Raw genomic sequence first — 22780 nt, forward strand, 5'->3', positions numbered from 1 at the left:
TCAGCGGCAGGACCGTCGAGGACAGTCGAAGCGGAGAAGTGCCTCAATTCCCCAGCATCGCGCTGGCGAAGAGGTCACCCCTCAAAACCCCATGGCTAGGAGTCTTTTGCCAAGGCTTCGGGGGGGGTAGCGACCTGTTGCCCCCCCTCCTTTCCGCTGGTGCGCAGTTTACATCCCCGGGAGGTCCAGGAGATGTGTCTGCCAGCATGTCGCCATAAACCGGACGCCCATAACATGAATTCTGACCATGAAAAGACTTGTGCAAATTTTAAGAATCACTGCTTTCATTTTTAAAAAAGATGGGAAAGATAGTATTTAGCCATTATAAGCCCAATTCTCATTACTGACTGTAATTAAAATATATTTATTATTATAGGGAATGAGTATTTGCCATGAGCTCCAAAACAAGACGTTGTTTATTCAGGGATTCCCATTCTCTAGGTAAATATATATTAGACCCATTTTAGCAACAGTAGACACAGACATGTGTATGTATCTTTGCTACTTTTAAAATACTTTGTAAACACCACAGAAAAGACTTGTGCAATTAAATAGAGGAAATGCAAATAATCTGATTTTTTTTCTTTACAGATGACAATGAATGTGCAAATGCCACACAACTTTGTGGAGAAAATGCATACTGTACAAATACAGTGGGAAGTTACTTCTGCACATGTGCCCCCGGATTCAGATCAAGTAATGGCAATGCAATGTTTGTAACTAACGATGGGTCTTCTTGCAAAGGTAAGAGGCCAATGGATCTTTGGTATGCTTTTCTCAACACATTTCCTTGGTTCAATATCAGAATTCAAAGATTTCACTGAACTCTGGACTTTGAGCCAGTTTGGTGTAGTGGTTAAGTACGAGGACTCTAATCTGGGAGAACCGGGTTTGATTCCCCACTCCTCCACTTGCACCTGGCTGGATGACCTTGGGCAAGCCATAGTTCTGATAAGAGCTGTTCTTGAAAAAGAGCAGTTTCTGTCAGAGCTCTCTCAGCCCCACCTACCTCACAGGGTGTCTGTTGTGGGGAGGGGAAGGGAAAGGAGTTTGTAAGCCTCTCTGAGACACCTTTGGGTAGTGCAGGGCAGGGTATAAATCCAGTCTCTTATCTTCTTCTTTTTACAACCTTGGCACTGGTCCTGGTGCCTCTGGCTCAGGATCCTTGTCATATTTTGTTCAGTTTCTGAATACTGAATGACTGATTCCTGATCTTCTTACTTAAACGAAATTGTGTTAATATCAGCAAAACTTTAAACTCAATAATTTTACAGTTTAGATTATAATAGATTCAGTCTGGATTTTGCTTCTTCATTCAGCTTTGTCTGCCACCCATTTGATTATATAAGTAGCACTTTACCATGATGGGTTCAGGGTGGAGAGAAGTACTTTGGCTTACAGTCTCAGGTTTCATTGAGCATCCATCAGCATACCACTCTTGCTATGGGAGATGGAACTCTAGCAAATACATTCTCAGGTTCTGGTACATTGCAGTATGATGTTTCTTGCATTGCTCTATAGCCAACATACATGTCTGGTAATAAATATACCATCATGGCCTATCCCCAAGGAAATGTTGATCTCTGGCCGAGTTCAGACTGGCAGTTTGCCCCGATATAGGCACGTTTCAGAAATGTTCCACAACCAGATTAAAGGGTCCGTTCACACAGGAACATCTGTCATGTGTTCCCCACCCGTACTCAACCCGTCTTGTAACACTTTGCTCCTGAGTTTAAAAGATACCTGGTGAAAGTGGTAGCAAACCCTGGGAAAATGCAATTATCCCGCCTCCATCCCGCACCAACAAAGTGTGAACACCAAAAGCGTTTCTTATGTGTTTGTGCATTTATGCCAAAAAGAAAGCCGCACCTTACAGCCATGCCTCGGGGCCAACAGTGTGAACACTCCCTTGTGCCTCGTCCCGTTATGCTCCTGCAGCAGTTGCTGCAGTGTGAACGGGAAAACCTGGAACAGTTTGTTCCAGCTCTTTTTTTGCCACAACTCCCTCCCACTTCAAACTGCCAGTCTGAACTCAGCCTCTAGTTCAGGTTGCCTACATACAATGAGTGGTATATAACCGCTCAACGAATTTGCCTACCATGTTGAATTTTACTGCCAAACTTACTGTTTCTAAGGATGCTTACTTTGTTGCTAATTCAAGGTCAAGAATCAACATTTATATTTGGGGGTATTGATGGGTAGATGAGATTGCCATGGAACACAATTTCCTTGCTATTTGCTGCCTTGCTGGGCACAGATCTGCCCTTGTATCTAGTACAAGCATGACCCTGGAAATGGTAATGAATGAAGAAGCTTGTGTTTGCATTGCCATGAACTTCCTCAGTGTGGTTCAGAGCTGAACACATGAAATTGCCTAGTGAGCCAGAATATTGATCTATCAAGGTTAATATCTATTTTTTTTTAAAAAACAATTTTATTAGGATTTAACAATAAGTCAAACTATACATCATCTTATTTACTATCTTATACCCTTTTCTCCTAGTACCCCCCCTTCTGACTTCCCGCAGTGCTCCAACCTCCAGTCCAAATCTTAAATGTTCCTTCTTCTTTCTATTCTTCAATATTAGAGTTCTTCAGGTAACCTATCTTTTAACTAAAGGTTAATATCTAATTTGATTGGCAATGGTTCTCCAGGATCTCAGTTACATCACCTGCTAACTAACCCTTTTAACTAGAGATGCCAGGGATTGAACTTGGAATCTTCTATGTACAAAGCAAATGCTCTACCACTGAACTATTTCTTGTACAATTCTTTATGCATCTGTTCAGAATCTGCTTGAATAGTGTGTGTTTAGAATTTATACTGAACAAAAGATTTGCTAGAAAAAAGTATCCCTTAACAATTTTTATAGACCCTAAGTATTGTTCTTCTTTAAAAGAAAAATAACTATTTTGCATTTTTTTTTAGTCTTCTGGTGTTTTTCTTATGCTGTTGGTTGCTCCACAGGGACTGGGAAAACAATCAATAAATCTATTTCGTCTTTTGGCAAGTATATTATCCCCGTGTTGATTGTATCTTATTCAAGACACATCTCATATGCTTTACAGTCCTGATAATTTGTTTTCCTCATAGTATTCCCAGTATGGGAGTTATGCTTGCATTTTAGTCTAGGGAGGCATTTGTTTAACATTTCTGCAAGGATGCTTCATACACCCATCAAGCCCTTTATTCAGCTTGATATGATTTTATTACCCCTCACTCCCACAATGAAATATCTTCTTGATGGTCTCTAGAATTTGAGAGCCTGCAGTCCATTTTAGATTTTCCATGTCTTGACAATGGTTATAAAGATGAAGTGATCACATCTGTGAGTTCAAAAGATGGAATACAGTTGTTTGAAAAATCAGACTAGTAATTGTAAAAAAAATTTAAAACGTCATATAGATCTTGATATAGTGGATTGATTAAAAGTGAATATACCCTGGTTATCTGAATTTTGATTGCCGCTAATTCTTTCTCCATTGACTTGTTTAAACTTATGTTAATAGTACTCTTTAGCCACATTTCTGATCAGCTGCATATTTCAATTCACTATGGCCTTTTTAATACAGAGTCTTGGGAGATATCCAAAACTTCCAGTTCATCAGGCATTTTTGATAAATGGGAGTGGGATTTACTTACACTGACATTTCCATAAGCATTCACTGCTGCTAGAGACAAAAAATTCACTAGATGAATGGCTGAAGGGATAAAAACACTGGATTTTATTAAAGTAATTTCATGAGATGTTCCTTGGCAATGCCCAGTCTTAGGAATTATGAAATATATTAGCCTATCTTTCTAAGACATTGGCCACATTCAAACATTACAGTTAACCCCTTCACAAGCATGCTGTGCTCCACATTCCTTGCCTATGCCCCTCCCATGCATTGAGCATGACTGAGAGCTTCCTGGTTTCAGGGGATTTTAGTCAGCCTCCAGTGTATAGTGATGCCAAAATGTTGGAAGCCAGGGGGAACCAGAGTTTGTTTCCTCCCCATAAACTCTAAATTGGGATTAAACCATGGTGTAGACTCCAGGTTTGTGGGAAGAGAATGACCTCCAATTAGCCAAGTCACCTGCCTTCAGACATCATATAAAATTGGGAGGTCTTCAGTCACTCTAGGGGAAGATGGAGGGGGGTGCATATGAGCATGGCAAATAAGCCATGTTTGTGCCCAGTGAATAAAATATCTGAATGTTGCAAGTGAATTTTTTCTCGTGACTTCTCTATTGGCTTGTGGCCCACATGAACTTTACTACTGTTATTGGTGTAAAATGACACTGTAGAAATTATCTTTGTTTTCTCCAATATTATTATGAACTATTTTTATTTGGCTATCTTCTCAGTCCTGGTTTGGTTATTGGGGGGGGGATTTATTACACAAGAACATCCTAATGTACACAATGACTTTATGTTTGACCCCTCCCCCAGTTGGAAAAAAAACAGACACCAGATTGGGTTTTAACTAAAGGCCCCTTTATTAACTATTTACACATTTTGCAGCAAGGGCAAAACCCCAAGTGCAGAAATAGGCCAGGGGTTGCCCCCAGCCAGCTCTTTGCCATATGTTGGGTGAACCACCTTTGCCCCAGGTGAAAGCCCTCCCTCTGGCTCACCACCAGCAAGTATAGCAAACATGATGTTGCTTTGGAGCTCCCCCCAAGTTGCAAAATGTAGAGGGGAGGATCTGAGCCAGGGCAGTCCCAAAGGCAGTCTGCATTCCCATCCCTGGGTCACAAAACCCGAAGGCTGAGCCTGACAGACCCCTTGTCCTCCAGCAGGGAATGTGCCGTATGGTGCTCACCAGATCCATTTTCCCCTTTTCCTGCACTAACCTGCCACCCACAAGGCCAAGCCTTTGCTTAGCACCCACCAGGCAGCCCAAAGCTGCCTGCAGCCTTTGCCACAAATCCACCAGAAATATATCATTGTTCTTTTCAGATAGATGTACCCCATCACCCTTGTACAGGTCGATCAATTCAGCCTGTATACCAGGGAGAGGCAAATATTGACCCAATCTGCCCACCATCGCCTTCCTCAATTCCCTGTTCACTTTCTGGTGAGCCCTGTACAAACATCTAGGACCCCCTCTCCATGTCACACCACACTCGGCATGGCAATATCTCAGACCACATAATCTGCTCACCAGGCCACCTGCTCCTCATGAACTCCAGGTCAGCCTTTGCCTGAATCACCAGGGCATTCCCTTTTACAAGACTGAGATCATTTCTACCCAAATAGTTTAACAATACATGAGGCGGAGGACCCCATCTCCCCTCAAACAGCAGCAAGATGAGGCCAGGCAACCTCAAGCCCTATTTTCCCAACCACTCATCTGAAGCAAACTCACTGAGCCCCTACTGCAAACCAATTGACCTCATTTTGGCACAGTGGGCCACCCAAAAGACCTTACTATGGCCGCAAATGGTAACTCTTCACCTCTCACAGTGGCTGACAAAACCTAGAAAGAAAACACAGTCAACAGCAGAACACCAACCCCTTACTGAGTATGAAGCAGACAAACATAAGACTTGCAACACTGTGACCTCCAACACCTCAGCCATTTTAGCAGTGTAGCCCATAGCAGCTGACATGGATTTTGCCCCAATCTGAAATGAGTGGGTCCCAAACTGAAACTGACCCAGACTCAATGTGTACAACACCATCCTGGTCACTACCCAAAATTGAAACTAGGTCAAGAGGCTGGCATCACTGTGCTGGAACAGTATGACCCCCTCCATAGCCCCTCACCAGTCATGAATGCTCTGCCTGGCACCACAATACATACTAATTTAAGGTGGCCCACCAACTGATGTAGCTGCACCAAGGAAGCCTTCCTCTTCCCCTCGAAAGAAAAATCCTAGCCTGCAGGTCCTCAACCTTTTCCTTAGATGACTTAGAAGACTGCCTCCATGTATCCAGCTCCATACCCAGAAAAGTCAGGACCATCTCTGGCCCCTCAGTTTTTTCATGGGCCAGTGGGCTCCCAGTTCCTTTGCTAAAATAACAAAACTATCTAACAACTTTACACACTTCCTGGTGCCCTGTGGACCCAAAAACAAGAAATCATCCAGCTAGTGGGCTGTGTCAACCAATTCCATCTGTTAGTGTAGGGCCTACACCAGGAAGAAACTGAAATGCTCAAATGCCATGCATGAAACAGAGCATCCCATGGTCCCTATGCATATAAGACTGCCCTTCAAAAACAGTGCCACACAAGACACTTAGCCTGATCAACTGATGTGTAGCTGTCCGAGCACAAGTGTTCAGGTATCACATCATTTACCAACTCACCCCTTGGGTAGGATAAGTGATGTATGAGGAGATGTTCCCCAGGTGCCTTATTAGGCACCACCCCCAGCAGGGATATGCATATATGGTGGTGGAGGGAAGGGCCCCAGAACTCTGCCCTCCTTACATTCTTTCACAATCCTTTCCCTGACTGCTTGTTCCATCTAGGCTTACCAAGGTCCAGCGGGGGAATCGTATTTCTTGGCAGGAGCCTTGCCGTGGGGACAGCTCCACACGCTGCACCCACCGTCGCCAGGATGTGATGCTCCACGTTGCTCTGGCAACAAGGCTGTTTGGAGTCCCGTTGCCAGAGCAACGCGGAGCATCACATCCTGGCGACGGCGGATGCTGCGCGTGGAGCCGTCCCTGCAGCAAGGCTCCTGCCAAGAAATATGATTCCCCCACCGGACCTTGGTAAGCCTGGTTCCATCCTCTTGACCGAATACAGATTGTTGGCCCAATAAGGCCTCCTCAGGCCCTGACATGAAATATAGAAACCATAAGTAAAACCTTTCTAACAAATGCAATCATCCAGATTAAAATAAAACCACAACCAATGCTCCAGCCCCCTCAGCCTAATTGGTCTGTGCCTCCTTTTCAGGGGGTTGGTTGGCACCCCTACTGCCAGGTCGCTTACCCCCCCCAATGCTAATTGAACCTTGTCTGCAGTTTTGCCCTACAGCATGTTGCAAATTAATGGGGGGCCTGCACACAGGGGGCACTCATGTCAGAACTCACAGGGCTGGGGGGGGCGTGGTGGCTGAGCTTCCGGCCAGCTGCATCCCTTCTACGCTCCTGCTATTCCTGTGGAAGATTAATGACTAGCTCTCAGATAACACATTCATCTTTGGAATAAACATCAAAGCCAGACATGGGAAGGACCAGAGTAAAGAAAGGTACAAAAATTCCTCCTTGCAGACCTCCTAAAAAGAGCAATATAGACATAGAAAGCTCAGAAGACTCAGACCTAGAGGCTTCTCTGCTAGAGAAAATGGTGGCGGGAGGGAGTAACCCCGGCCAAAGTGACCAGAATGAGATATTGCTTGCACTAGCAGAGATAAAGAACAAAATTAAGAGTGATTTACAGTCTCTGAGTGGAGAGGTTGGACAATTAAAAAAAGAACTTGGACTGCTTAAACAAACTATTGAACCAATAAATAAAAAGTTGGAAGAATTTACCAAGGCGTTGAAAACGACTGAGAAGAAAACCGAATTAGCATACCAGACGGCAAAAAAGACAGCAGATGACTTGAAAGACTTTAAGGACTTTGAGGCATGGGCCATAAACAAGATTATACTTCAGGAGACAAAATTGAGATAAAAGAAGGCTAAACTTCATGGAGTTTCTGCAAAGTTTGGAGAAACAGAAAACCTCATTGCAGCATTGCAGATTCTTCATGCAGCAGGAGAAGCAGAGCCTTCCCAAGAGATAATTACAACTGCCTTCTGATTAAATATATCTGAATGGGCTCATGATAATGTTTCTCCAGACATCGTCGTCGAATTCAAACAGGTAAAGATGAAGAATAAACATTTTAAAATTGTGAGGGACAAATAGGGATTGCCCCTTAAAGACACAATAGTGTTTCTGTTTCATGATATTCCAGCTGAAGTAATCAACGCGAGAAGATGTCTAAAAGAAACAGCGAAAGCCTTAAGAGACAAAGGAATTCAATACAGATGGTTACCCTTAGGACATTTAGTGGTCAATTTGGAAAATAAAACTTTTACTGCCTTTAATGAAGCTACAGGCAAGAAATTATTGGATACAGTAACCAAACACAGGGAAGCAAGTGTGTGAACTGGAACATTATGCTTTGATGAAGAAAATGTAGAGAGCAATTTATAAGAGGAAATATAAGAGTAAGTTAGAACTAGTAGATATGATAAGTGGGAATTATAATAAAGAATAAGGGGAAATAATAATGGAGACTGAATTATTAGAGCCAACAGCATAGCTAGGAGGTGAAGGGTGCCCCCCAAGTCCTCCAATAAGAGGGAGGAGGGTATCCCCGTGCTGTAGAGGTTCCCTCTGCAGCCCCCAGAATCGGAGGCAGCCCTGTACAACTTTCTGTTATAGGTATGGAAGAAGACAGATTAAGGGAGGGGGAATAAGAGAGTAAAGAGGGAAGTCTCTAGAAGAAGTAAAGAAGAAGTTTTGAAAATTTTTAGGAAACAATATAATAACGATCAGAATAAGTATTATAGGAAGTTGTATGGTGGCTTGGCAAACGGGTAAGGAAAGGGAATAAGATAAAGAAGACGGAGAGTATTTTTATGTATATAATTCTTAGATTGACTCCTAGAAGGAGGAGAATATATAAGAAATGAAGTATCTTTAAAAGATATGTATAAATTATATGGATATTTGTACACCCATTAAAATGTTAATGCAGAACTTACAGGGCCTGTGGCCACACTCCCCTTGGGAGCTGTACTCTCCAAAGCAGGCACCGTTGAACAGCCTGCCCCACCAGGGAATGGGTACCTAAATTGCTTGTGAGATGGTACACAATGTGCTTGCTGTTGAACCAATCGCCACCATTGGGCCTTGGCAGTGACATAAGCTGCATCCACAATTGTAGATGAATCTGATCCCAGAGAAAGGATTCATGGCTGCCCACCTATGGAACTCCAGTTTGGTGTAGTGGTTAAGAGCGTGAACTCTAATCTGGGAGAACTGGCTTTCATTCCCCACTCCTCCACAGGCAGCTACTGGTGTGACCTTGGGTCAGTCATAAGTTCTTTCAGAGCTGTTCTCTCAAGGACAGTTCTCAGGAGAGGTCTCTCAGCCCCACCTACCTCACAGGATGTCTGTTGTGGGGAGGGGAAGGGAAAGGGATTTTAAGCCACTCTGAGACTCCTTCGGGTAGTAAAGGGCGAGGTATAAAGTTAATATCTTCTTCTTCCTCCTCATCATATTGGAGCCATGCCAGGCCCACAAAATCTGAATCCCCCCTGTAGACTGTCCATATACCTCTTGCGATTTCATGTAAGACGGAACTCTTCCACCAGGCTTTTGGGTGAGACAGTGGATGTTAAATATCATCTGGCCCCTCCTGTTGCCATCCTGTTACTGGTTTGTTACCATCTGTATCATGGTCTTTCATCTTCGAGGACACAGATTGATAACCGCCTTGGTTTACCCAAGGAAGGATACTTATAATCTGCAATCCCTTTGGAGTCTAGCCCTTTCTGCCTTTAATTTTCTAACACCAGGGAACCATTGTAATAGTCGTGGCACAGTCTGATTGCCATGGTTTAAGGGTTAAGTTTATAGTTTTAATCTTGATTCTATTGTTTTATATTAAATTTTGTAACCTGCCCTGAGCCTGCTTGTAGGAAGGGCAGGATAGAAATTGAATCAATCAATCAAACAAACATACAAATAATACTGAAACAAGAATAGTGCTTGCCAAGGCTGGGTCTGGACTACCACACCACCATAAATTAAGAACCCCAACAACCAATTAGGCCACATCTTATCCACCCAACCCCTTTTCAACTTTTCTTTGTCCCTCTCTTCAAGGTCTTCCTTATTCTTCTTCTTGAGCTCCTTGAATAGAAGGGTGAACACATCCACATACTCCCCTCTGCATATCTTATCCTGTGTTGCAGAAGGGAGATGATCCCTTCTTTCATGGGGACCACTTTGCATGTCATCCCCCATGGGCTGGAGTACCCCCAATCTCCCCAGAGAATCGTCTGTGGTTGGGGGACTGGTGATGAAACATTCCCCCACCCTACCTGAGGTGCTAGCTGACCCATCCCCCATGTCCAATTGTCCTGCTGCACAGGCATGGGCATCTGTGATGTATCCTGTGCTTGTGAGATGGCTGGGGATCTGGAGGCAGTGGGCTGACCCCAGGGTCCCCAAGGCCATGCAGGCCCGCCAAAGTGCAGTCAGTCTTGCTTACTCTCCTCAGCAGCAGGAAACTCTTCCGAAGCCACCTGCCTCACTTCAGACTGCTGCCTCTTCATCGTCTCCTCCATGCCTGGCTCTTCCCCTTGGTGTGTCATGAGCATAGCCATTCTTTCAGTCTCTGATGACCCACCACACCTGTCCTCCAAATTAGACAAGCACACTAATACGTCCACTTGAAATATCCTACTGATAGTTTGTCTAGTTTGCCTCTCCCCACACACCACCTTGGCAGGACCCAGAGGTCTACCCACATGCTGCTTGAGTGCTTTCAACCTGTCCCGGATGGCCTGTCTGCCTTGGACATCTTCATCTGAGGAAAGGGCTGGTGCCACCTGCTTTGGAGTAGCTGTTGGTGAGAGCTGCTTGCCCTTTGAACACCCCTGCCCCTTCTTCAGCCCCATGCTAAGGCTAATATGAAGCCTGAGCCCACCTATGGATCAATGCCCTTCAGGCCAAGCCCACCCACTGGCGCACCCACAGAACATCAGGCCTACCCTGGCTGACTATGGCCTAGTTGGGCCTCACAGAGCTTCACCTGGCCCTCTGCTTCCCCTAAGGGAACCCCACCACTCAGAGCAGGAAAGCTCGCTGTGCCCATCCAAACACTGCTGCTCAGCCCAAGTAACTGGTCCAGATCCACCTACTGCTTAGCACTCTACCACTGTGTTCTGGCCCCCTTGCTATAACTCCCCTGACCCAAGGAAATATGGGCCTCAATTGTCCCCAGGCCTGAACATGCAGCTGCCGTATAAGAGCAACTCTACCTCCACAGCCAGGCTTTTCTTCTGAGTTAACAGTGATCAGTATGAGATTAGCTGGTCATGTAGGAGCCAAACTAGAATTTGGAGAGATCCATTAGCTCAATGGACACATTTCATTACTTGCTTCATACTGTCAGACTTGGGGAGATATGTATATTAAATAAGCCTTGTTCCAGAATTGGATAGGTCCTAATTAGGTTGGCAGGAATATACAGGTTAATATGAGACAGCCATGGGGTTGCCATTTGCCTAGTATTTATGGTTGTACTCCCACCAATTCTCCTGATCGTGTTCCATTGAGTGGCAGTGGGAAAATGGGACAGAAAGATCAGCAGCAGCATGGCAACATCACGTCCAGCTGGAACTCAGAAGTGATGTCAGTGACATTATAAGAATCCTCCCAATCTCTGACTTTTACCACAGAGATTAAGCAAAATCATAGAGCGATAGTTATGTCACCAGTGAGTTCCAACCAAAAGTGATGTTAGTACATTGCCAATGTACTTTTCCCCTTGCCAAGCACCCTGAGGCATTTCTTGTGAAGGAAGTTCACCCAAGCAAGCTGTTTATTGGTTGTACAGACAAAGAAGCATAGGAATGGCTCATCCTTGGTGCTGGACAGCATTCAAGTGACCCCTGGCTGCTGTATGCCATGGAGGAATATTGGCTTGGCTCAGCACTTCTCAGCACAGTTCTGTACAGATGATTAAAAACAAAGCACAGTATTATTAACTGGGCTGAGTTTTGAGCCAGAGTGGGGTTGCCTTTTCTCAAGCAACCTCTAGTGAACCTGCATGAGTTGTAGAGTTGAAAGTTAACTGGAGCCAATATTTTGTGGCAGATCATTTTTTAATATTATTATTGATTAGATATCAATAAGAAGATTAGAAATTTATACGATATTGATGTACTGAATCTGAAATTAGGATAAATCTATTTATACATATGGGAATATATGCTTGTTATTACATTTGCCCCAAAGGAAGGCTAGGATTTTAGGGGGGTCATCTTATACTCACACACAAGTTACATGTATGTAAAGGTAAAGGTAAAGGTTCCCTTGCTCGAAAGCCAGTCGAATCCGACTCTAGGGTTGCAGTGCTCATCTCCGTTTCAAAGCCGAAGAGCCAGCGCTATCCGAAGACGTTTCCGTGGTCATGTGGCCAGCATGACTAAAAACCAAGGCGCACGGAACGCTGTTACCTTCCCAACAAAGTGGTCCCTATTTATCTACTTGCAATTTCTTGCTTTCGAACTGCTAGGTTGGCAGGAGCTGGAACTAGAGACGGGAGCTCACTCCGTCTTGCGGCACCCGGGTCTTGAACTGCTGAACTACTGACCTTCCACAGCCTGCATTCAGAGTGCCAGCTTGGTGTAGTGGTTAAGAGCAGCAGATTCTTTTTTTTTTTTTTTGTAAAGATTTTATTAGCTCCCCTAAAAAGGGGAGGTATTTCGCTTAAAAGAAAAAAATAGGAAGGGTAGACAGCGGGAGAGAGAGAAAGCTGAGTGATATATAAACTGGTAAATTAAACTGTTAGTAATGTCCAATTAATCTTCTTGGGCTTCTTCTGTGTGTTGTCAAACTTCTTTTCTTAGTTCAGTCACATATAATTCTCTGTTAGTATATTAGTAATGTTCCCTTGAATTTCTGTTAATGTTCTCTTGAGTTCCCTTGAGTTTCTGTTAATAAAAAAAAGAAAAATCTCTTGACACAGTCAGAACCAATGGTATTAATTTCATTTCGCTTTTATTTCCGCTCCCAAACTCTCTATTGGGTCCTCCTCGAAACTGGACGTATATAAGCGCTTGCCAGGCACTCCTCGCTGTCACAGTTCAAACTTTTCCATTTTACAAAACTCCCGTCGGATTCACAACCATAAACAGTCCAAAACACTAAACAGCCGGCTCTCACACACAAGCAAACGCCCAGACGGAAGTCCCTCCCTTCTCTCCGCTCGTTTTTGCCCAGCTCCGACATCTTTTCTTTTTTGTTTACTTTTAGAAAGTTCTTAAATTGTGCTCCAGAGAGACAAAACTTTCTCTCGCTTTATTTCAAATACATCAAGGGAAAACATCACTGTTCGCTCAGTCCATTCCCCCCCTCCTTTTCTTTTTCGCTTATGCAGTTAGAGGGTTAACCTCCTCGCCTTTTTCGCTGGGTGGGGGGGCAGCGGTTTTAGATCTTTTTCTTTGCATTTTGACAACTCACAGTTAGGCCGATCTTTTCTTTTTCAACTTTTTCGGATGATCGCTTTATCACTCGGTGACGTCTGGTGGCTCCGCTAAACCCCGTAAAACGGGATCGCTCACGCAGCAAGGTCCAAAGGGGCAGGGCATGGCGGGCGCCTCGTCTCCAACCTCTCGGCTGAGAGCGAGACTCCCCCCTCGAGCGCCCTAAAGCGCCCCGGATCCGAGCTCCTCACATCCTGAGGGGCTCGTTCGGGTCTCCGCTCGCGCGGATTCCCTCCTCCACCGCGGGCGGGCGAGACGCCCCTCGGGAGCGACCCAAGGATGCGTCTGCCTTTCGCGGGAGCCAGACCGGAAGCCAAGAGCAGCAGATTCTAATCTGGAGAACTGAGTTTGATTCTCCACTCCTCCACATGAATCCAGCTGGGTGACCTTGGGTCAGTCACAGTTCTCTCAGAACTCTCTCAGTCCCACTTACCTCACAGGGTGTCTGTTGTGGGGAGAGAAAGGGAAGGTGATTGTAAGCCACTCTGAGACTCCTTTGGGTACTGATGAGCAGGTTATAAAACCAACTTATTATTTGTTTCAGGTAAATACAGTATATCTCAAAGACCCATTTTTATTTAAATTTTTGAAAATTGTTTCCTTCCTCAAATGGAAAGAGATTTCTGCTTCCAAATATTTCCTTTTGGGAAGATGTTTCCTGCAATGGAATCCAAATAGAGGCATTTATTATTTAAAGAATTTGTATCCTGCCTTTCTCATAATAGGGTCAAGACTGCTGGGGCGGAATCTCAGTTATACAAAACAGAATACTGAGACTAGCTTTTCCCTCAGCTGCAGGCAGTTGACACTGTCAAGTAGATTTGTGTTTCTTTCATTATTATTTCAAGCTTACTGTAATTAGTATGAAATTGAAAAAAAATCCCCATGTAAATGGCCTATAAAGGAAAAAAAACCCTCTATGGGTTTTTCCCCAATTTGCTCTGATTCCTTTCATTATTGAAGTCTCTGGTGTTATTGGTTTCACTTTTACATGGAAGCCAGCATTTTTCTTGTCAGGACATGGTGAAAGTACTGTTACTTAGGGGAGAGCTGCAAGAGTCTCTGGGCTTTTTTTATTGTCTGCAAGCTGTAGCCAATAGGATTATATACATGGGTACACCAACCTAGAAGAAATTTACCTTCCTTTCTCCTGCCAATGCCTGCCCAGCGATGCCAATTTTCCCTTGAAGTGCACACTCCCCTGCTTGCCTGTTGCTCTCCATAGCATATCCCCCATCTAAGCAAAACTACCTCAAGGTCCTCCTGCTTGCCTACCCATATGCCTTACCTGAAAGCACACAGTACAACACATAGATGTAGACAACAAGAAAGAAAATTACTCTGAAAAAGATGCTATGCATAAGTAAAGGTAAAGGTTCCCTTGCTCGAAAGCCAGTCGAATCCGACTCTAGGGTTGCTGTGCTCATCTCCGTTTCAAAGCCGAAGAGCCAGCACTGTCCGAAAACGTTTCCATGGTCATGTGGCCGGCATGACTAAACACCAAGGTGCACGGAACACTGTTACCTTCCCACCGAAGTGGTACCTATTTATCTACTTGCAATTTCTTGCTTTCGAACTGCTAGGTTGGCAGGAGCTGGAACTAGAGACGGGAGCTCACTCCTTCATGCAGCAACTCGGGTCTCGAACCGCTGAACTACCAACCTTCCACAGCCTGCAGTTCAGCGTCTTAACCATTTGAGCCACCGCAGCTCCAATAAATAATAAATTTATTATAATTTATAATATTATAAGCATAAAGATAATAATAAATACAAAAGTTAACTCACCAAGGACCTCCATATATTGTTATTCAGGCACCAATCTACCACTTTTATATTTGATCAACTCCTCCATTTAAAGATGAATTCCACTTTCTCTAATGGCTTTCATTCTGAATGTACTAGATTAGCTGATCAATTTAAGAATCATGGTTATCCACAGAGAGTCATTAATAATGCTATGGATCATGCTCAACAGTCAAGATTGCAATCAATTTTTAAAGGTAAGATTAGAACTTAAAAAGAAATATAACATGTATTGTTGAAGGCTTTCACAGCTGGAATTCATTAGCTGCTGTAGATTTTTTGGGTTGCGTGGCTGTGGTCTTGGCATTGTAGAACCTGATGTTTTGAGCCAGTAGCTGTGAGATGGCTGAGGATGCCAGTCACAGCTACTGGTGAAATGTCAGGTTCTACAATGCCAAGACCACAGCCACACAACCCAGAAAATCTACAGCAACTAAATATAACATGTGCCTTTAACTTTACACTTTGGCTGCCTCCATTAAAAGAACGGTTCTAAAGTATTGGTATATTCTCAATGATATTCTGGGATGCAAAGATAAACTTTACATAGGATCCAGGAGGACCAAAAGTTTGAGACATTATGCCTTCATCTAATAAAAGAATATCAACTTCTGGCCACTACAGATGCAGATCCTGTTCTATATGCTCACAAGTGTGGGAGACCAAGACAATGGTTCTCCTTGAAATTAACTTTGAGAAAGATCTTTCACATTTTATGAATTGTGCTACAAAGCATGTGGTATACCTATTAAAATGCTCCGGTCAACGCTTATATGTAGGATCTTCTATGCGATCTGTTCAAATACAAGTTATAGAACCTCTGGTGCAACATTTTCTAACTATGAAACATAGTCCTGGTGATTTTAAGTTCCTGGTATTGGATAAATGCAGTATTCATAAGTCACTTTTGCAAAAAGAGGCTTTTTAGAATCATAGACTAAAGACTTATGCCCCATATGGTCTAAACCAATCTCTAGAACTCTCTTGCTTTTTATAAGAGAAGTGCATATTTCTTTAAGGACAATGAAAACATGTAATACAGCTGTAGTACATTAATCAGAGTTAACTATATATTTCTTCAACTGGTAGACAAACAAGGAAAGGCTTTACCAGTGGTGAAAGACCGTATGAACGTTTGTCAAATATAACAATGGTAGATAGGTGCCAGAGTAACAATATATGGAGGTCCTTGATGAATTAATTCTATTTAATGTTTATTCAATTAGATTTTGGTTATGTAAGAGGGTATGTGGTTCCTAAATAGAAATAGTTGACAGTTTTTTTCAGACACTTTTCAAATTCAAATTCAATTGAAACATAATAAGAAGAGGCTTTATCAGCATTAGAAAAACATCTGAACATTTGCCTTCTGGAAGAGTTGTTGATTGGTGCTTGCTAACTAGCATTGTAGTCGTCATCCTAAAGGGTTGGGTAAGTGGATTGTTGATTGTTATCTAGAACCCTACTAATTTATGTCTGTATTGCAGAGGATCAGTATATGGTCTTTTACAGATATTTTCATTCCTTACCTGAGGAAGATTTCGAAACAAGCTTTATATCCGGGAATCTTGTCTTTGAATAATTGTGTTCTTCTATAAAATGGACTTTCTAGTTGTGAAACTTACAACGAAATGAATGATTCTGTGTGACATTTGAACTGTGCTATTGTGAGAACATCTATATTATATTATACTCTTGTATGTAATGAATACACGGAATTTCTATAAAATTGCACCTTTAAGTTTTATTATTAAGTTAAAATTATACATTTTTATATTGGTTACACTAAAAAATACAACACACATTTTGGTACAAAAAACTTTTGCATTTATTATTATTATCCTTATACTTAGCATCTTTGTTCACAGTAATTTTTTATTTTATTTTTTACCTGAAATCAAATCTGAGTCTCTGCACAATGGAATTCTATAATCTGGCAGCTTGATGAATAAGTTTATACTTAGGCTGGATACTTAGAAAAGAAACAGGAGTTCTTTATTGTAAGAGGACAGTTTGTAGAAAGCATGCCCAGCCTTCATGGTGGACAAAGGGAGAGAGAGAAAGAGATAGAGAGAAAGGAAGTGACCAGAAGGAAGAAACCCATGAAAGTAGCTTTCTGGGTAACAAAGGGACAGCTGCATGAGTAGACAAAGGAAATTTCAGGGAGCACCCTGTCTGTCCCTATACTAAATCTCTACTGCCCTCCCCTGAGACCCCAAAGTGCTAGCATTAAGCAACATTGCATATTCCATTCCTTCCAACATTACCTTCCTTGTACCACTCTCAAAATCTTACTGATGGGTGTTGACCAAAGAACTACTGTACCTGTAACTAGGTTTCTGTTCTTTGTAATGAAAATGCAGGCCAAGTTAACATTCTATGTAGAATATACTTGAATGCTAACCCTTAAACTATTAGTTGTTTTAAAATAGATGATGTATGCTGAGATTTCACATAGGTGATTGATTCATAAAAGTGTTTCCTTCTGCTTCTGAATGGCATATGGACTGTGATAATAACTGAACTAAACTTTCTTCCCAATGAGGACCCAAAGCAGTTTACATTGTTCTCCTTTCTTCCATAGTATACTCTCAAACCCTGTAAGGTAGGTTAGGCTGAGAGTGTTTGCCTGGCCCAGAATCTTTCAGCAAGTTCCATGGCAGACAGGGGCTTTGAACATGATTCTACCATATCCTAGTCCTACACTCTAACACAGGGGTCCCCAATGTGGTGCTTGATATCTTTCTTAGTGCCCTCCACCAAGTGTTTCTAGAAAGTGGGCAGGGCCAGGTGGGGCTTTTGCCTAGCAAGGCTTCAGATAGGTCTTTGGGGATTTGATTGGATGTTTAGATTTTTTTAAAAAAACAACAACAACAACAACAAAACCAACAACATTGCTCTGGCAAAGGTTGCCACCACAGCACAAAGGTCTTCACTGCATGACTGAAGTTAAACTCCAGCAGCCATTTTGTGGTTACACCCAACGCCCTGTGTCAAAATTCCAAAAGTGTCCCCTGGTTCAAAAAGGTTGGAGACCTCTGCTCTAACCTCTACATCACACTGGCTCTCATATTATATACACACACACACACATGTGCACGTTTGCATAAAATAAAATACTTGGATGATGTCCAACTGCATCTGTAAAGCTGCAGTGGATCCTGGGATGTATGTGTATCCCCTGGAGATTGCAATGAACCCTGAAGAACAGATTGTTATTCATATGAAAGTTAAAGAAGTTGCTTGGCTTTGTTTTTTATCTTGCTGGCAATACTTTCTAAATCAAACTGCTGCCGTATGATTGGCCTGAACTGGACAATCCCAGCGCAAGCAGTCCTTGAATTGCACCCTTGGTTTGCTAAAAATAAATTATATGTTTGAAATGACTTATAAATGATTTACGGTCGTAATTAACCTCTTTCTTTGAATTGATAATTTTGGAATCTACTGAATTATATATCACTATCTCTACACGATGTTTATCATTTTTTAGGGAAAGCGCAGTTACTATTAATTTCATATTAATTTTTAATACCCTATTTATAAGTGCTGTTTGAAACCCAACTGAGATGCAGTATGTTATTTTGTCACTTACCTTAAAATGCACTGCAGGCCAGTGCCTTGCTAAAAAGCTATATATTTGCTTGATGTACTTAAGACTCAGGTTTCTTTGTGCCACTGACATGAAGAGAAAAACATACCCAGCAATGAGGTTGATCTTCAAAGCTGATCTGCACAAATATTATGCAAACAGATATTTTTCCCATTGTTTTCTCATGCTTGACATTTCCGTTGTTGACAAGTGAGTTAGTATATGAGGGACAGGGGCTTTGGACTGTACTGTTAATTCACAATGATCAATTGTGTCAAGATAGACTCCTTTGGTCCTTTGTAGTTAATATCCCATGATATAAATCCAGAGCCAGATTAACTGTTATTATAATAGCACAATGTAATAGGAGTTTAGGTATCTTCCACACCCATGCTTTGGTCCAGCTTAGATGCTAATGCTAAGTGGGCCCCACCCCCCAGCTTCCATGCAGCACTGTTGTGCATTTGTGCACCTTCCAGCTTTCCCCTGGTTTTTCTGCAGTCTTTCCTAAACTTCCTTTATTATGATGTTTTTGGAAAGATTGCGGCAAAGCTGAGGTGGACACTATGTGGATGAAGATCTTTCTTTATCCTTCAAGTGTGGAGGAGGATTTTTCTCATCCTGTGCACATTTTCCCCTGCATATGATCAAAGGTCTTTTTCTCTTTAAAAAATCAGCAGTTGACATAATCACTATAGCATTATAACACTAGACTAATATGTCAATTTATTTATTTTTAATGAAAAAGCCTCCAGTGGTGTGGGCAGAGGAGAAATGGCAACTGTGGGCAGGCTGGGGTAGGTAAAGTGTGGGAAACCAGCTCTACAGTTGTTCAGATGTGCGGCGGTGACAGCTGTGCCCCTTTTCTCCTTCATTCCTCCACTCACTTCTGAAGCTGGGACATCTTTTCCCTCAGAGTGGCACACACAAGCCTGCCCAGTTGCCTCCCAATCCATGTGCCAGTCCTCCTTCTCATCTCTTCCCCACTGTCCCTGTCCCTTCATCAACAAACTGCTGCTCTGCATGCTTGCACTTGCCAGCCTCCCTTCATGGTCGCCCCATGTAGTGGCTTTGCCAATCCTCGCTGAGCTGTAGTAGGAAGAGGTGGGAGGGAAAGAACCACCACAACTGCCCTTTCTCTGCCTTTGCTGCCATCCCCCCCCCCATACACTATTTTAGCTTAGCCTCTTAGGACTGCACTCTAGTAATTTCTATTTTTTGACAGCTTTGACCACACACACCTCATTGTGTGCACCCCCTCCCCCAAGCAGCCTCCTGCCTTCTCTCCCTTGTACCAGTTGCTCATGGGGTGGATAAGAGCTCTGAATAGGCCCGTTAGAGCCCCCGGGCCATATGTTTGACAACCCTGCCTTTTTGTTGTTGTTCAGTCGCACAGTCGAGTCCGACTCTTCGCGACCCCATGGACAATCTCCCGCCAGGCTCTCCTGTCTTCCGCCGTCCTCCGAAGTTGGCTCAATTTCATGTTCGTTGCATCGCTGACACTGTCTAACCATCTCATCCTTTGCCGTCCCCGTCTTCTTTGACCTTCAATCTTTCCCAGCCTTAGTCTCTAGTTATTTGGATCAGTGCTACTGATCATTTTGGAATTTATGCTGAGCAAACAATGAATTGGATCCTGTGGATCTATTCTATGACTGGAAGTGCCTTCCCATAGTGCAGGGAGACTGCCTGTCTTAGAGCCTCTTGAATCAAAGATGGGATCTTTGCACCAGAGAAAAGTGTCTCTGCTAGTGGAATGGATCCAAAGAATCCAACCCAGTTGGAGCTATCTGAAGACAGATTAGTAGCCTAGATGTCTGTAGATGTACAGAAAATAATTCTAGAAGAATGGGTATATAGTCCATTTCATCCTTGTCTCCATTTGCAAGTCCTTGAGTTCTGAGTGGACATGGAGATAATTCTTTTATCAATGACAAAAAAGCAAGGGTGTTGTTAAAGGAAAATTCAAACAATGATATTATTTGAAGCATCGAAGGCAAGATAATTTTGCATTGTATATCATGATATATGAAATAAGTAAAGTAGATCAAGGATGCCTCTAACAATCAGCTTGCTTGTTCTGCAGTATCAGTGAAGTCTTGCAGCACAAAAAATCTTGTATCTGGAATACTGGGAGTCAATATGATATTTTAACAAACAGTAAATAAAGTAACGGTTCAGTGATATTCCAGTAAATGGTATTTCACTTAACTTCTAGTTTTCCAAATTTCATGACCTTAAAAAGACTTAATGAAATATTGTTTACCCTGAGGATCACCAACGGAAAAGGAAATACAGAAGAGTTGCACATAGTACCAGGCCACATGGGGCATGTCAAGAAAGTAGCAATGATGGCTGGAAACAGACATAGAAACAATAACAGGTGCAGGGGAGTGGTGGTGGTTCTGGGCTAGCTTCTGGCCACGTTTCTCTGCCCTTTTCTAAGACTTTCTGATTTACATCTCCATATTCCCCATATAACACATTAGTCTTGTTTATGCATATATGGATAATCTCACAGGCAGTATTTGTATTTTATCAAACTATGTAACTTACAGGGTCCCAGCATACTGAAGAAAGAAAGAAAGAAAGAAAGAAAGAAAGAAAGAAAGAAAGAAAGAAAGAAAGAAAGAAAGAAAGAAAGAAAGAAAGAAAGAAAGAAAGAAAGAATTGTTAGGATGCAGGGAGAACATGGCCTGGGCTGAAAGTTCATTACCTCTATATTTTTTTATGTTATTTCAGAAATAAGGTAGAATTGTCTGTCATGACCCATGAGACCATATGTATGGAATGCTGGTGTGTATAGATATCATTCTTGAGCTCTCATGAATTGCAGTACTGCTCCTTTTCTCTGGTTTACACACAAACCCCTTTCTGATTCATATGCCTTCCCTATTCAGCCACTAGTTATTTTTAGAATTCTGTACTTGTATCAGCTCTTAGCCAAAGACTCTTTACTTAACTAATCAAACACTATTCCAAATGCCTTCTAGTAGTTATTTTAACTAATCTGAATAAAACACTAATGAGTCAGTAGTGTTCTGAAATTTTGGTAAATGATCCTTATAAGGGAGGGGCACAAACCAGTAAAATATTGTTCAGTTTGTGGTTCCTGGTTGTACCATGAACTGAACCATGAACCAAACTGAACCAGAAGGCTTGTTCATGAACTGAACCGGTTCATGGATTATGGTCTTGCAAACCCTGTTGAAAGGGACCGCAGACCCTTAAAATGGGGTTTGCAGAAAGCCCAAAAAACAACTGCACAGCTCAACTGTTTTGGGCTGTCTTGTACAGTCCCTTTAGAAGGCAGCCCAAAAAACAGCTGTGTGCTCCCCACCATGCAGCTGTTTTGGGATGTCTTCTGCTGTCCTTTTAAAGTTTAAATGGACCACATAAGACAGCACAAAAAACAGCTGCACGGCGGGGAGGCACTCCCCACCATGCAGCTGTTTTTTTGGGGGGGTCTTCTGCAGTGCCTTTAAAGTTTAAAGGGACTGCAAAACAGCACAAAAACCTGCAAAGGGAAGGCACTCCCTGCCAAACAGCTGTTTTGGGCTGTCTTCTGCAGTCCTTTTAAAGTTTTAAGGGACTGCACAAGCCTTGGAATCCCTTTAAATCCCTGCTTTCTGCTCAATCCATGAACCACCATGAACTGCCCAAACTGCTCTAAGAGTTCTTGGAAGTTCATGACAGTATGCCTATCTTGAACTTCTGTTCTTGAACCATGAACAGGGCAAAATCCATGATGAATTTTATTTTGTGGTTCATTTTGTGCCCATCCCTAATCCTTATTCTATTATCAATTGTCTGTTTTGCACAGTTGCATGAGGTGAGGGCAAAGAGAGGGCCAACAAGGGGGGGGGGGGACATGACAAAACAATCTAACCTACAGAGGTGTTTTCCAACCAGAGAGTTAGCATATGGTGCCACCAAAGATGATCATTCCAACAGGTGTTTCTGGACACATTATTTTCATTTTCCAGCAGTTACCCACTGTTCCCATTAGCTTGGGGCACTTTTTTGACTTTAGTGTTGGCTTCTTATTCTGTTGCTACACCTACTAACCTAGGTGCACATTTTTTCCTTGTGCTTTATGAAGGCAGTGACTGTAGGCTGGGGTGGGGGGATAGAGGTATAGGCCACATCTCTCCAAAACAGGTAGGGAA

General features: G+C 42.7%; 1 protein-coding gene across 1 annotated transcript in view; it reads left to right on the plus strand.

Moving 5' to 3' along the window:
- The first annotated feature begins 647 nt into the window (after nt 1-647).
- The window catches only part of ADGRL4 (adhesion G protein-coupled receptor L4), an 85232-nt gene continuing 63099 nt past the window's right edge, over nt 648-22780 (plus strand). The window contains exon 1 of the mRNA XM_015407104.1: nt 648-744. Within this exon, the coding sequence (XP_015262590.1) occupies nt 711-744 (34 nt within the window). The 5' untranslated portion in view covers nt 648-710. The remainder of the gene's footprint in view (nt 745-22780) is intronic.

This window comes from Gekko japonicus, unplaced genomic scaffold (assembly GCF_001447785.1).
Source record: "Gekko japonicus isolate JY-2015 unplaced genomic scaffold, Gekko_japonicus_V1.1 scaffold3031, whole genome shotgun sequence".
Taxonomy (NCBI): Eukaryota; Metazoa; Chordata; class Lepidosauria; order Squamata; family Gekkonidae; genus Gekko; species Gekko japonicus.